The 15,945-nt window shown below is 38.7% G+C and overlaps 1 protein-coding gene across 4 annotated transcripts in view; it reads left to right on the top strand.

Moving 5' to 3' along the window:
* The window catches only part of INPP4B (inositol polyphosphate-4-phosphatase type II B), a 217,665-nt gene that overhangs the window by 139,765 nt on the left and 61,955 nt on the right, over nucleotides 1–15,945 (top strand). For all 4 annotated transcript variants that reach the window (XM_014950034.1, XM_014950032.1, XM_014950030.1 and 1 more), the window contains 2 exons: nucleotides 3,925–4,137; nucleotides 9,890–10,034. In XM_014950034.1, coding sequence (XP_014805520.1) covers nucleotides 3,925–4,137; nucleotides 9,890–10,034 — 358 coding nt within the window. The remainder of the gene's footprint in view (nucleotides 1–3,924; nucleotides 4,138–9,889; nucleotides 10,035–15,945) is intronic.

Genomic DNA, 15,945 nt, shown 5'->3' on the forward strand with positions numbered 1-15,945 from the left:
CCTGTCTGGGCAGGAGGAGTGGATGATTTCAGAGTGGCTGCAGGCAACTGTGATACTAACCCACTGTTTGAACCATGGCCCATCAGAGAGCCTGACTACAGAAAAGGACCAAAAAAGACAATCCATTCAGTTCAGAATTCATAGCTGGTGATTTAGTTCTGTATGTTCATATCAGCTTTTCAGGGCCAGGATTAAGTTGCTGGTCAGTATATGAGCACAGGTTCTCAGAGGTGAGAGTAGGAGTCTCACCTGACATCGTCCACCTGGCAGCCCATAGCCCTCTATCTAGCCTCCACCTCTTGCTTGGAAAAGATGAATCCAGTTGTCTGAACAACTGCTGCATGAACAGTTGAATACCTGTTTCACTGTCTATTTGTAAACTTACTCTGAGGAGAAGGAGATAATTGAGAAAAGAGCATGGGACCATTGCTGAGGAAGGTAGCATAGAGCAACATTTGCTTCTAAAGAAGGGAAGAGAATTGAGGAAAGGAAAGACCAAGAAACAACTTCAGGGAAGGGTAATACTAACTTTCAAAAAACCAAACTGAGTGAACCCACACAGTGCTGCAATTAAATTCCTCGTGGTCAGTACAAATCACCGTCTTGATAACCTAAGAAAACCTATCCATACAATCTAGTACAGTATGGAAGAACCAGGGCTAACAGAGTGTCCCTGGTTGGCAGGCTCTTCTGGATAGATTTACGTGTTGCCTACCTGTATTTTTGAGACGTATGAGGTGCTTCTGCTCTAACACCTTTTGTATATTTTTTTAATATGTAAAAAAGAAATGTTCTCTTACATTCTAACTTGATAGAAATTTATAAAATAAACAGCTGTTTGAAGAAGTTGTAAAAATTATTTGCCCAATGATTAAATTCCTCAAGTTTATTAAAAAGCACATAACTTTTTATTTTAAGATAATGTTAAGCTTGATATATAGAATAATTCTTTCTAAAAACATTAGGTAGCAACGAGTATACCTGAGCTATCAATAATGTGAATTACAGTTAAGTATTTTGGTTAGAAATGGAAGGACTGGCTGCATGCATTGAAAGTGGAAAATTAAATCAAATAATTCCACTGCTGCTTCTTAAGTTGAGCTTATTTTCTCATATTAATCATGGTTTTACTTCTCCATATATGATTTGCAATTTCCTGTACTGTTTTCCTGGGCCTAACCTTTTATCAACACTTTCTGTTAATTGATTAAGGAAGCCTTTAGCTGTCGACAAGTGTATCAGCATATGCAGCTTGCAGAAGGCTTGATAAATTCATTTTCCAGCTATGCCTATCTTTGTTTGCAGAAATATTCTTTAGTCAAGTATCTAAAAGAATTTGCAAAGTTTTCATTTCTTTGTATAGACTTGTGATTTCAATACCATTTTATAAATAGTGATGTTCTGCAAATTAAGCTGTACTGAGCTGTAAGAAAATGTAGTTAAAATGTAGATTGTTGTTAAACCAATGGAATCCTTGAATGGAATTTAATTACAGAAGCATTTGAGTCTCTATGTGAAAAAATGGAGGTTTGCTTCCTATGCCAGTTTGCTTTTTAAAATGATTTTTCCCTATAAAATATTTATATTAAATTACTTAAACTTTTCAGATAGTTACCTAATATACATTGCAGTCATAGTGGGCATTCCTTACAAATTGTCCAATGCTAACAATTTTCTGAAATTTAAAGCTTTTTTGAGTCTACCATGCCTGATGCAGAGACCCAAGATAATCTCAAGCAGACTTTGAGGGTGATGGGAGCTACAAAACTTCAGCAAAACCTTGATGCTGTCATTTCTAAGGAGACACAAGTCGTTTGGCCTCTCTTGATATGAAACTGTAGAAGGGTCTTGAAGAGGAGCTCTGCTGTTACCATGCAAGAAAAGATAACTCCACAAGTCTTGCTTCACCTCTTCTTTATAGATGATTGGTGGGGTTTGCTAGCAGTGTTCCCCAAAGACTGGGTGTTCTCTGGGTATGCACTGTGTGGAGGCTGAAAACAGTAGAAAACTGAAATTGTCCTATAGTGCAGTTCAGGACTACCATGAGGCAGTCCTGAAGGGCTACATAATATAAGAAAACTCTCTCTGTTTAAGCACCCTTTCCCTCAGGCACCAAGTTAGTAAGGAGGAAACAAAATAGATCTGGTAAAATTGCCAGGGAGATGAATCATGTTGCTAAGCCTAATCATTAAAGAATCCCAAATCAGGTCTGAAAGAAGTCCTGATGTTGGTTTAACTAAGTTGATGTAGCTTAGTTTAGATATCCCTAGTGTTCTTGGTTTTGAGTTTTATTTGCAGCAAATTTTCAGCCTTTCTATGTGCAACCATTAAGGATCAAAAATAGCTTTTTCCTAAATGTAGCTGTTTCCTAAACATTATGAAAATGGTAAAAAGCAGCAACTTCTCAAGCAGGTTCCTAACCCAGCAACTGGAGCTTTAAGAAAGCCATCGGTCAGAGCATTGTGGTCTAAATGTCAGTCAACTTCTGAGGGGGTGTTGAGGCAGGAAAGGAAGAAAAATGAGTTGAGTAGAAGTTGAGGCATCCAAAAGGAGAGGACACACTAGCAAAAAGGGATGGAATAAGAATAAAAGTAAGAAGAGCAGAAACTGGGAGAAAGATTTTTGGGAATATAGATGCTGATACTTAAAACTCGATTGGTTTGGGCTTTTTTGCTACTTCTCCAGGTTTTGCATAAGAAGCATGAAGTGGCTGAATGAAGCTTAGCTGGTCAACCTTTATTTCTAGCATTTCCTGGCTTTGTGTCGTTGCGTGTTTAGGCTGGTTGCTCTGACTCATCTACGTACTTTTCCGCATGCCTGTTTAATTAAGATTTGAGTGCACAAAGGCAGTTCAGCATCTGAATCTGCACGTGATAATCCACTATGTTCTGAGGAAACAGGAAGGCAAATAAATCCCACTGACCTGGGGTAAATAAATTCAGGTCATCGTGCTGTGAGAGAAATGTGGAACAGTGTTTCAGCTTCACCTGCGAACTGGGTCCTCTGACCTAGGGAGAGGAGCTCTGGCAGCCTGGGTGGGATGTGCTGGATGTGGGGTGGTGGCAGGGTGTGTGCTCTCCCCACTCTCACAGATGAACACTGTGGGATGTCCTGTGTGGCTGCAGGAGATGGGCATGCGTGGCAGTCTGGTGGCAACAGGAAGTGCTGTTGCATGTTACAGGGCCTTGAGATGCTGAAGAACCAGACATGGAAAGCATTTTCCTCCTCTTGTTGGGGTGGAAAGGAAGATAAATAATGTAGGGAGGTTGGACGTTTTTAAAAACATGGTAAACTTCTAGCTGTCACAGTCAACAAGAAGGATTTAGAAAAATGATGTAGTGATTCAATAACATCTTCAGAGAGCCTGGAAAAACTACTTCAAGGTTTCCTTCCTGTAAAAAATAAATAAAATAAAGCTAGAAATCAGGTGTCATCACCTCCCCTGATGTCTGGCCTCATACCTACACATACCAAAATTTATCTCTGGAAGCACTGCTTTTGCAGATACTGCAATCTCAGCAGTGTAGAGTGGTGTGTTTTTATTTAAGAAGATCCTTAAATTTGTTAATTGTGTTATATCTGACACTTACTTGGAGATTGAGTGGTTCTTGTAGAGGCTTGTCTCTGCGGGCAAAATTTGAAAATCTTGAATAAAATAGAATTGTGTGAAAAGATGATAATCTCAATGACAGATGCTGTGCTTTTGTGTTAATTCTTAGAACAATGGGGTTGTAGAACGTGATGATGTCCCAAAACCCCTTGAATTTTCCTCATTGTTTGTTGGTCTACTTTGTTTTCTGCCTCTCAGGCCAGCCTGAAACAAGTATCTACTCTGTTTAAGGATAATTCAGTGTTATAATAGCGATGTTGCAGTATTGCATTCTTTGGTCTAATCTTTTCATTTTTTTATTTTTTTTTTTCTAGACAGAGTTATTTGTGCATGCATTTAAGGATCAGCTGGTCAGAAGTGCCCTTTTAGCACTATACACAGCCCGGCCTGGCTGTGTCCTCAAGAAACCAGCTGTGCCTAGAAACAGTGCAGAAGAGGGAGATGATGTACAGCATCAGGACCATCCTTCTCAGATTAAAAGACAGGACTCTATACCCCATCATTCTGAGTATGATGAGGAAGAGTGGGTAAGTAGTCAGAAATTCTTGGTCTCTATTCCTAAACCCTACAAATCAGCATAAACATATACAAGCCCTGAGTGTCTGTTTTATTGCTGGGGGGGTGGGAGGAAGAGAGGGGGAAGAAGTGCAAAACTATGAAATAATATTTTTCAGATGCATTGTGTATTTTGAAACTAACTTGAAGGAATTTTCTGAAGTCTAGTGGGCTTCTCTGTGACTGCTTGGTTGTGCATATAGCAGTGAGGATGATGAATATCTGCTTGCCCAGATGGGAAAACAGTCTTTCTTTGCTCTTGCTTGAGTTCTTTTTGCTAGTTGGGCAGATGTAAGGAGACTGGAATCTAATACACTACTATGAGAAAAGTTTTTTGGGTTGTTTTGTGGTTGTTTTTTTTTTCCCCAGGACTGAATATAAATAGTTTAAATACACATGAATTAATCCTCAGGAAAACAGAGCTCTTTTCCCTTAGACTCTGTTTTTAGAGGATGTCTGAGATTGCATAAAAGAATGAAACATGGCTTTGAGATTTTAACATTCTTAGCATATCTTTCAAAAATTTGTATTATTTATATGGCTGAGATTTTGTACATTAATTATTTTGGTGGATGTGCTCATAATAGATCTGTTTCTTTGTTATATGCACCCTGAACTTAAGCTATTTTTATTCAGTTCAGGCTCATACTTTCAGTTCATTACTGTATTCTAATAAACATAAAGGATGCCAGCATATTAATCTCTATTGTAAATAATTAATAACTTGTGTGAGCCACAGTACTTACACCTGAACTGTGATCTTTATCCATACCACAAATAAGGGAAGAAAAATGTATTTATTATACAGAAATGACAATTATCTCCAACCCCATGCATTAAGTAGTCATGAGATTTAAACAATAAATAAATAACTCATTCTTTTATTTGTGTTCTGGGTTTAGAACCTTGAATTCACTTTTTCATGTTTTCTCAACAACCTGAGGGGCTAGAATGTTTCTTCTTGCCTTGAAACAAAAGCCAGAATGTTTGTTTCCAGCTGTTGAAACATTCAGAAAAATAAATATCACAATAGATTTGTTGAAATGGAGAAATTTTGTATTGGAGAAATAAAATTGTTGTGCAAGCTGTGTTTTAATTTAGTACTTCTGTCTCTGCAGAGAGGCTAGCTTTACTGTATTTCATTATTGAATATTTAAAAGAATTATTTCTGCCAGGTGTTTAGTCCTCATCTATTAAAACTTATAAGCACATTAGTTTAAAGTGTGTCTAATTTTTTCTGCTGAATTAGTAAGATTACCTGCTTGATAAAAATTAAGTGTATCTTTGAGTATTTTGTGAGGTTAAACTGAGTCAGTCACTATCAATCTTGAGGTGGTATCAATCTTAGTGAAATTTTGGGTTTTTTGAAGTTTGAAAGATTAGTCTTCCATTATTTTCAGTTCTTTCTGTCAATGGTGGGAATGAATAGTGCAAGCTTTAATGATCAAATTTTCATTACCGTGATGAAAAGAGAAAGAATAAACACATGTAAAATTTGAAAAAATGCTTAGTCTGCTATGGAAGTCAACTATAAAGGAGAAAAACTTCGTGATGCATTGCTTTATATGCAGTCCTATATCCTCCTTTGTTGATCCCCTTCCTCCATCATCAAGCACCGGATTGCATTTTACAGTTGGAATTTCCGTTTAACTTTTGCCTGAAATCTAAACCAGTGGCACTCAAAAACTCTTTAAGCGGACTCTGTTCCATCCTATTCTAATGACTGCATTATAGAATCGTAGAATGATTCGGGTTCAAAGCAACCATAAAAATCGAGTTCCAACCCCCCTGCCCTGAGCAGGGACACCTCCCACTGGACCACAATGCTCAAAGCCCCATCCAGCCTGGCCTTGAACCCCTCCAGGGATGGGGCAGCCACAGCTTCTCTGGACAACCTGTTCCAGTGTCTCACCACCCTCGCGTCAAGAATTTCTTCCTGATATCTCATCTAAATTTCCCCTCTTTCAGTTTAAAACCATTATGCCTTGTCCTATCTCTCCACTCCCTGATGCAGTGTCCCTCCCCATCTCTACAGTAGGCACCCTTTAGATACTGGGCTCTAAAGTCTGCTTGGAGCCTTCTCTTCTCCAGAATGAACAACCCCAACTCTCTCAGCCTGTTGGGGCTATCTTACCACCATCACGGGAGTGAATTCAAGACAAAAGTAGCTGAGATCCACCCTCTTCCCTAGCATCCATATTTATCTTTAAGGAATAACTCCCTAGTTCTTAACTGCGCAGAGTGCCCTTTCGATGAGTGAGCAGTGTTTTCCAAAAAGCCACCTTCTCAATAGCAATACTGTGTTGCACCTCTCTTCTTTGATACCAAGTACAAATATTCTGACAGCCGTATGGATTGAGCTATTTATATTGGTGCACTGCACGTAGGCAGTAGGCATTACTATTGAAGGAAAAATATTTAACTGGAGAGTTTTAGAGTGCCTCTGGGTAGACATTCTCTTCTCCACTTGCCAGCTGCTTCTGCTATCCTAGAACCTCCCTGCAGGAGGGAACAAAGCGTGTTGTCATGTATAATACAAGAAAAGGTGGGCCCATTGCCACTTGGATCTGTTTCTGCTCTACATTTCTGACTGACTGCTTAATGTGGTTGGAGCTACAAAGAACGGATAAAATGGCATTTCCAATAAGCTATGTGCAAATCCGTATATGGTACTCACAGGTCTGAAATACCTGTGTATGATATATTCCATTCCAAAGCATTGTCACATCCCAAAAGGGTGTTAATCACGGACATTACTTAAGATATTTGCTTTATCTATAAGCATACCTCAAAAGGAACTTAAGGTAATAAGGCTATCAACCCTCATGAAGGAGACACCGTATCTTCAGAGCAGTGCTTAGGAGGAAGACGTCCAGTCAGGTGCAATGACAAGACAATAGTTTCCACACCTCCTCTCAGAAATGGGGGAGTTGGATTGCCTTCTAATGATACTTTCAGAGCGGATGGAAATGAATTAAATTTTTTGAATTGGGTGGATAAAAAAATAATTATTTTACAGGTTCATTTTTAAGCGTCCTAAGGAAAGTGCCCACCTATATGTGAAGCCAAGGCCTACCTTTTCAGGAAGGCCATTGCAAGTTTGAATGCCACAGCAGAGGTGGCAAGAGAAGTGCAACTATGGCTATTTCTAGCTAGCAGCACCTAGCCACACATGCTGGGACTCCTTAATGTCCCAAGTGGCTTCTGAAATTTGGAAGAAGTACATGATGTCAGTGTGCTGTTGCCTTGTCCTAGTCTGCCTTGTCCCAATGGGGTCAAGCCCCATTACAGATTTCCACTTTCCCTGTCATTGGGACTTGACTTTTGAGCTTAACGAAGCAGCAATGAAAGGGAACCAGAGACCTTGTTTCACTTGTTCTTTCATACCACAGTAGTAAACTTACCATCAAATCAGCTCCACAACAACCAGAGGGAAAACTGATAACAGAGGAGAAGCATCCTGGTTAGGAATTTAGGGCCTTAGTACTTCAGTGTGTCAAGAATTAAGACTTATTTTCTTCTGATCCCTCACTTCAGACAGAGGATTTATAAGAATGCTGACTTGAGAGGCTGTGGGTGTATTTTCTCCTTTAACCTGGCACATGCTGCAAAATGATCACTCGTGAGGCAGTTCTTAGGCAAATTGAAAATAGACCACTTAAGAAGGGGAAAGGTGGATGGGAAGTGTGCTAGGCTACAGGAAAATGTTATGGGAATAGCAAGATATGACAAAGAATGTGAAATGGCGGGATTTCTTCTCACAGAGAGTAACAGGGAGTCACTTGGTTTGCTTTGATTGGAAACTGCATTTTTACTCAAGAATTGTTCTTACCAAACTGCAGAATTTCAGCAGCCCTCTTGGAAAAATATGCGCATCTTTGGTGCAGATAGAATAAAATCCCAACGAACAACAGACACAACTACTTTTTCTCTCTGCCTATAACGATAGCTTCTAATCCCAGGATTCTCCCATGTGGAGAAAAAGAGGTGTGGAACAGGCCCTTGCTCCCTCCCACTTGCCCATCTGTAAAAAAGCCAGATATATGATAATTACAGTGAGCTTTCTGTCAGCAGATGTTGATGAATTTTGCTTCTAAACCCTCAGGGAATGTTTGTGTGAATATTGTATAGACACCATCTCAATGCTGGGTTAATAGTCGGTTTGAAAAGAGAAAAGTATTCTTTCCAAAATGAAACAAGGGCTCATATTTGTGTTGCTTGTGCAATAACTCCAGATGCTCATTAAGAGTTTAACGTTCTTTGTGTTGGGATTAAACTCCCTCAACGGAGGGAAGGAGGGAAATGAGGTTGCTGCAGCCATGCAGAGCAACCTGAGTTCATCTACCTCAGCATCTTCAGTGACTAGAAAGGCTGAAGTTCCCTGCTACTCTCTGGTAAAACTAGAAGTTTTACTATTTGCCTTGTTTCATTCTACTTCACAGAATCCTTCTCCCAAAAATAGTAATTGTGGGTGGTGGAAATCAGTCATTTCACCAATATTCTAAATATTTTTTCAGGAACGCTTGAGGTACTTACAGGATGAAACTTTTGAAGGAATCTATACCTGTCCTTTGTCTTTAGCTTTAAATTGTATCTTTGTGTATGAATATCATGCATAGTCGTGTGTTTAATGGTTTGTTTCAGCAAGTAAATGCTTCTGTGTGCAGACCCATGTCGTGTCCCTCAGGGCAGGGTGCCCACTTGTCACAGGGTGTGCCCTGAGGTGGAGGGAACCCGGAAGTATCTCGTCCCGCTAGTCAGGAAAACGGCCTAAGAAGTGTGGCCTGTGTGAATAAAAATAAATCTTAGATTCAATGATTGCCTTAGTAGTAGTTCTAACTTTGCCTTCACCCAGCTTCCAAATGTTACCATTTATATGGAACTAAGGTATTTCTCTGAGTTTTCAGTTTTCTTTAACCTTCTCTCTTGTTGTCTCTTGCAAATCCATTTTAGGCCTCAAGGCCTGACAGAGCATAATGCTTCTGGCTAGCATACCATAAAGTTGAAAGAAGACCAGTGATACTATCTTCTCATTTTTTAACCCTCAAGCCCGGCATTAGTTTCAGAATGACTCGGCATTAAAACATCTACTTGGGCTTTTTTGTGGGTTTGTTACATTTTTTATTTTTTTTTCCTGGTTGCTGGCATTGTGTACAGCCTCATTTCTTGTATGGCGTGTTTTTTTTTCCTTTTTTTTTTAATTCGGCCCCACAAAAGTAGGTGCAAGAGCTTTAGTGTCTGCAGCATCCAGCACCTGAAGGACTTTATTGTATCAGAGTAACTGATGTGATATGGGAGGGTATGTTCAATTATCAAAAAGAGGTCAGGTACTGTGGCAAAACTGACAGTTGCACACGAGATTTAATTTGGCAAGGCTTTGAATGTCTACCCTTTATGGTATTATTTCAAATAGACCACTTCTCAGTTCCTTGTGATTGGACTTGAAACTTTGCATGCATTTTGATGTAAAGTTTGAAGCACGTGTGTTTCCCACTGTCTGAAAAACCCAAACAGTTTTAAGTTCAGTCATTTACTCTGCAGGCTTAAGTTGGCAGTAGGCTGAAGAATGAGAAAAATGGTAATATGCTGCCACCTTATATTTCTTCTAATATTTCTAGTAATTTGCACATCTCTGTCTCCATTTTAAGGTGTTAACAAGAAGTTAGTATTATCTCTTTTGTTTTCTTCTTCAGTAATGTGCAGTGATGATTATACTCTTTTCAGGACAGAGTGTGGGCCAATGTGGGAAAGAGTTTAAACTGCGTTATCGCCATGGTGGACAGACTGCTTGAAAAAGACAACATCAGCAGCAGTAAAGAGGGTGAAAATGACCCTTCAGCAGCAGATTGCAAGGTGTTGCATGCAGGCGGTAAGGAACCTTTTTTCTTTAGTCATTGACTAGAGTAAATAAAAAATGGAAAAAGTCACAAAAAAATGATATATAGAAGAGTCAATAGTATCTTTGATGAGAGTGCTGATAGCAAGGTTTTGTACAGTTGTAGCCTTGAATGATGGAAGGCTATTTATCAAATTACAGCTCCACTGTGTGCTCAAATGGCTTGCCATGCTCATTTTTTGTGCTACAATGAAAACCTTTTGAAACCACATTTTCCTTTGAAGGCTGATGTAGTTTCATTTATTTTAGATTTTACTTGAATATAACATTTTGAGAGAAAACATTGGAGTCTGTCTTACAACTTGTAAGGAAAGGTGAACATTCAGTTTGTGTCGTTCTTTTCCCCTTTTCTGAAGTTACATACTCATATTTTTTTCTGATATGCTAAAATTCATTTTTTCCTGCATACAGTTGTCAATTTGTGTCGATATTGAAGGCTAGAGTGATTCTATGAGATGATAAAACAAAAACTTTCTCCAGAGCAAGACCATGTCACCAAATCTTCTGATCTTCTCCTATGGTTACATTCCTTGTAGCTTTCTCTGAGAATAGATTAGATCTTCTTCATAAGTCTGACAGGACTTTCTGACGTGCAAGTGTGTTGTGACAAATGAAACAGATCCTTAGTGATATAATGGTGGTAGTCCAAATATAAGGAAATCAGAACCTAACGTTCTGCCACTCTTCAGTTAAAAAAACAACCACTCCATCCCACCCCAAACAACAAAAACCCCACAACCATGTTTGTTTTATGGAGTTTTGTATAATTTTGGCTTTTTTTTTTTTAAAATTGTGTATTTTATTCTCTGGTTTCCTTTACAGATTCTATTCTTTGTATAATTTTGGCTTTTTTTTTTTTTTTTAAATTGTGTATTTTATTCTCTGGTTTCCTTTACAGATTCTATTTCTCCCCTCAGATTTTAATGATGTAATTTCATATCAAGAGTTCTAAAGATATTAGAACTCATTTGTCCTTTCTTACATAACAAGAATTAAAACTGTTTTTTTTTCAACTGTATATCATTTGTTGTAGTACTGGTGAGTTTCGTGCAACAGATTGTGGTTGTACTATTGATTTTTAATGCAGCTGCAACCTTGGTATTTTTACCAGTATGAGAGATTTGTGCTGGCATCCTGGAATTCTTGCTTCCAGTGCCCCGTGCGTTGGACTTGGTTTTGTATGAATAATCCAGAGCCCAAAGTATTTCTTATCTATTTGCTTCTCTGAGTTTCTGTCTACCAGGCATATACCCCTATAATGTCAGAGAGCTAGATGATACCATCTTTGTTCTCTGGTGAAGGCTTGCAGGTGCAAAGTATCAACACAGTTAGCTTTCAACATTTTTCAGACCTTTTTCAGATGCTAGAAATACTCAAGAATAAGATAGGTGTAGTTGAAAACTTGAAAGAATGTTTAGAAAGTGAACTCAAGCATACAAATTTGGATTAAAAGAACGTAATTGTATATTTGTTCTTGTGCATAACTCCCTTTTCTCTGGTACTAATAAGTTTTTCTGTTATTGTTAGCAGAAATCCACTATGTCTCTTAGAAATGTTTTGCAGGTAAAGTAGTAGTACGCTTTCACCCAAACTTTCCCCAAGTTACTGCAGTGCATTTCTATGTTAAACATAGATACTCATCTACTGGTTTTTATCTGTATTCCATAATTACGGAACAAAACTTCAGCTTTTCCCCTCCCTCCCCAGTCTGAAAAAAAAGTCATGATTTAGGATAATTCTTTTTGGATGCTTTCTGACATGCTTAGCAGCGTGAATGTTTACAGATTTTTTCCTTCACTCTCTTCAACCTCCTGACCTCTGTTATTCTGTATAACAGGTGAAATATGAAACACATTTAACCAGTCCATTTGAGTCTTTCATTGTAGTGATGAAAAAATGTGCTGTTACCTTTGATTCAGGCTCATACCCTACACAGGCAAATGAAATACTGGTTAGAGCTTTTAGCTCACAAGGCCAAAAAACCTTAAAAGTTACTTCAAGTACTATAATAAACAGTCATCAAATAGAATGAAAGGTACCTCTTGCTAAGCAATAATGATAATTGTAATGGTTAGAAAATTATAGATACATTTCATTAAGCTGAGGAGTTGTCTTCTGGAGCTGACAGGCCAAGGACACAAAAAATATCAAAATGTTATGCCATTGGAAGAAATTATTCTCTCTTTCCATCATTTCAGGGTGTTCCCTATTTCTCTTGAATCAGTACTAGTGCCCTTCTATGAGAGCAGAGTCAGTGCTTCTGCTGAGTTCTGCTGAGTGTTCTGCAACACCCCATCACATGGAAACTGCAGATTTGTGGGGCAGATGGCTTTGTTTTCATGTTCTACTTTTTGAGGAAGATATAATTTCTTAATGATGTTTCCATGAGAGCATCATGCAGTCCCCTTTGACAGCTTCGAGGAGTTTCAAGGTCATGCAGAAATGGAGGTGTTTTAAAATTGCTTTCTTTTATAGGACTTGCTTAAAAGATGGAGCTCTCTAAAGAACCATCCAGGTGTGTGCCAAAGTTGGTTGCCTGTTGGCTTTTCAAAATGATTGCCTTTGGGTCCAGAATTTTTCACACTTGGCTTCTACATGAGAGCGTGGTCTTATACGTTTGTTTTTTTCTGCACCTCCCTCTCCTAAGTTCGACATGAAGCCCTGAGAATGCACCGTGAAGCACCTACATAGAGGTTGGGATTCTAAGTTTAGGGTTATAGATTCTGCCTTAATTCTGCTCCATTTTGGTTTTGAAACCTGGTTGTATGGGTTCATAACTTTTTCCTAGGTACAAAATCATGCTGTGTTTACACCCATAGATATGTTTCTGAAATTACAAAATTTTACGCTATATACAATTCAAAAACATTAGGTATGTGAGAAGCTTGCCATATCTTGCAATTACCTATTATACCATAATTTGAGCATAGTATATTCCATTAAAACTACAAATGTCTGGTCACAGATAGATCTTTGAGTCTGAAACTGCTTCAGTGCTGAGGCTGATCTGAAGAAAAGTTGTGCTGCTGTTTGTAAGAAAAATAGGGAATAACCAGGACTTCGACTAAAACATTGAAAAGTATGCCTTAAAGTATGGAATAAAATGTTTCCTTATATTAGTGAACCTGACTGCTTTAATACAATATTATTTTTTTCTAGCATATAACAATGAAAAAGATGTCAAAGAATGTATATGGGGTAGAAAATGTTATGACAATAATTTGATGGGTTTGAGCAATAGCATATTCCTGTAACTATAGGTGTTGTCATAACATACTCAGAGCTTCCCAAGGTAGGTTTTTATTTGCTGTCTCAATGTTGACATCGTGTGATCTTACTCTTTTTTTCCCAACATGCTTATATTTACTGTATGGAATCTTTGTATTCAGAAATATTGGTGGCACATTTTTCTTGTACTTACCCTTCAACATGAATTATACCTTTCTTAGCCTAACTTTTTGTGCAATCTGACCTTTGAGTGTATTCTTAAGACTGAATTTGAGTTATCAGTTACCAAGGTAACATGCTATGGTTTCATCAGTTGCAGGATTATGATTACTCTACAGGATAAATCAGGAAGAGCAGATGGATTTTTAAAGGAGAGGGATTTTTTTTTTTTAATTCTTTTAACTCTAGACCAGTTTGCCTTGGAGAACTACTACTACTATATGGGTTAATTTATTTTTTTTAAATAATCTGATACCCGATGGGGACTGTATAAATCTGGATTAAACCTTTGTGTGTTTCAGTGACCTAGAGATGGACACTGTGTCCTTTCAGTGCATCCCTCCCAAAGCTGGCAGAAACGTGAAATAAAACTCTGTTCTGATTTTGTTTGCATCTTCAGAAGAAGAGCTTTTACTGTAAACTATCATTTAATCAGGAAGATGAAAAATTCTCCCTTGGTCTGTGTTCGCTTGAGTAGCAGACATCATTTATTTTGAGGAAACAAAAACACTTATGAAACTTTCTCTTCTCTCCCTTTCCCTCACATTTTTCTTTCTTCTTTTCTTAAGCTTGTCTTAGCATCAACTCTATCTCTGCACGTTTTTTTTTCCTTTCTCTCTCACTTTTGTATCATTCTTCTCTTTTTGATAGGGTCCTTAACAGGGCTATATGTAGCCAAAAAACCCAGTTTTTTAAACAAGACATCAGAATATTTAGTTGCTCAACACTTCTGTAGCAAGGTTTATCCATTACTCCTATGTTTTGAGTATATTAGATTTCCTCAACTTTGTCTGTTATTGCCATCGCTTCCACCTTCTGTTTTCATTGTGACTAAAGCTGCTGAGACACTTTTGCATACAAATGATTAGATGGTTTCCATTTTCACTATTAATTCGTGTGACAGTATAGAATATCTCAGATAATTACAACAGATTAATGAATCCCTAGGAATTCAAAATTGTTCTTCTGGACACTCAAACTATGCAAAGTTGACTGCTATTATATTAGCTGCAGAAATATGTGGAAGACTTATGCAGGGTTTTGGTGTTTCTGTGAGTAATGCTGCAGAATTATGAGCATAATCATCCTTTTTTAAAAAGCTTAGTCCTCATGCTAGACTTAAACTGAGCTCCAAGAGCTGAGGGGCAAGATGAAAAAGTAGGAGGCTGACCTTTCTATGGTGCAAAGTTGAATACGTGCACTGTCAGTTTTTAAACCTCCCTTAAATAAATTCAGAAGGATGTTCCTATCCTAAGTGAATAAATTCATTTTCTGTGGGTTAATTATTTCATGCTTTTTGCACTAGCTGTTCTTGAAGTGGTTACTACCGTTTTGAGTAGGTTGGTTTGTTTTACTTGCCTTTTTCCTTAAGACAGAGTTTCTCTAATGTTCAATTTGTGATATGAGGACAACTCATCTACATTGTTTGACCACTATTATTTCAATCCTATCATGGGTTATTTCTGTGGTCAGGTAGTAAGGGAATAAGGGAATAGCTACAGTGAAGAGTTAAGTCATGAAGTTCAACAAGGCCAAGTGTGGGGTCCTGCACATGGATTGGGGCAATCCCAGGCACAAATACAGGCTGGGTAGAGAACGATTGAGAGCAGCACCCTGGGCTGTATCAAAAGAAGTGTGGTCTGCAGGTTGAGGGAGCTGATTTTGCCGCTCTGCTCCAATGAGACCCCACCTGGAGTACTTTATCCAGCTCTGGGACGCCCAACATAAGGACCTGTTGGAGCAAGTCCAGAGGAAGGCTGTGAAGATGATCAGAGGGCTGGAGGACCTATTCTATGAAGACAGGCTGAGAGACTTGGGGTTGTTCAGCCTGGAGAAGAGAAGGCTCTGGGGAGACCTTACAGCAGCTTCCAATACCTTAAATGGTCCTACAGGAGAGATGGGGAGAGACTCTTTGTCAGGGAGTGGAGCGATAGGACGAGGAGTAATGGTTTTAAACTGAAAGAGGAGAGATTTAGATTAGATATCAGGAAGACGTTCTCTACTGTGAGGGTGGTGAGACACTGGAACAGGTTGCCCAGAGAAGCTGTGGCTGCCCCATCCCTGGAGGTGTTCAAGGCCAGGCTGGATGGGGCTTTGAGCAACCTGGTCTGGTGGGAGGTGTCCCTGCCCAGGGCAGGGGGGCTGGAACTCGATGATCTTTAAGGTCCCTTCCAACTCGAACCATTCTAGCTGCTGTTACATTCATTACCATACGTCCGTAGGGCCCTCTGTTCCTTTAAGAGTATGACATTATGCTTTCTTCCACTTTTAATTCCATGGTTAGTTTTTAACCTCATACCATTTACATTTTGAGGTGACTTGAAGCCATCAAAGATTTCCACTGATTTTTAGGTGGTGCAGACAGCAGTGACACAATTGGCTTTCTTCTCTGTTGCCAGGGCAAAACGAGATAGGAGCGCTATTCCAAAGCTATTCC

Source organism: Calidris pugnax, unplaced genomic scaffold, assembly GCF_001431845.1.
Source record: "Calidris pugnax isolate Ruff unplaced genomic scaffold, ASM143184v1 scaffold42, whole genome shotgun sequence".
Lineage (NCBI taxonomy): Eukaryota > Metazoa > Chordata > Aves > Charadriiformes > Scolopacidae > Calidris > Calidris pugnax.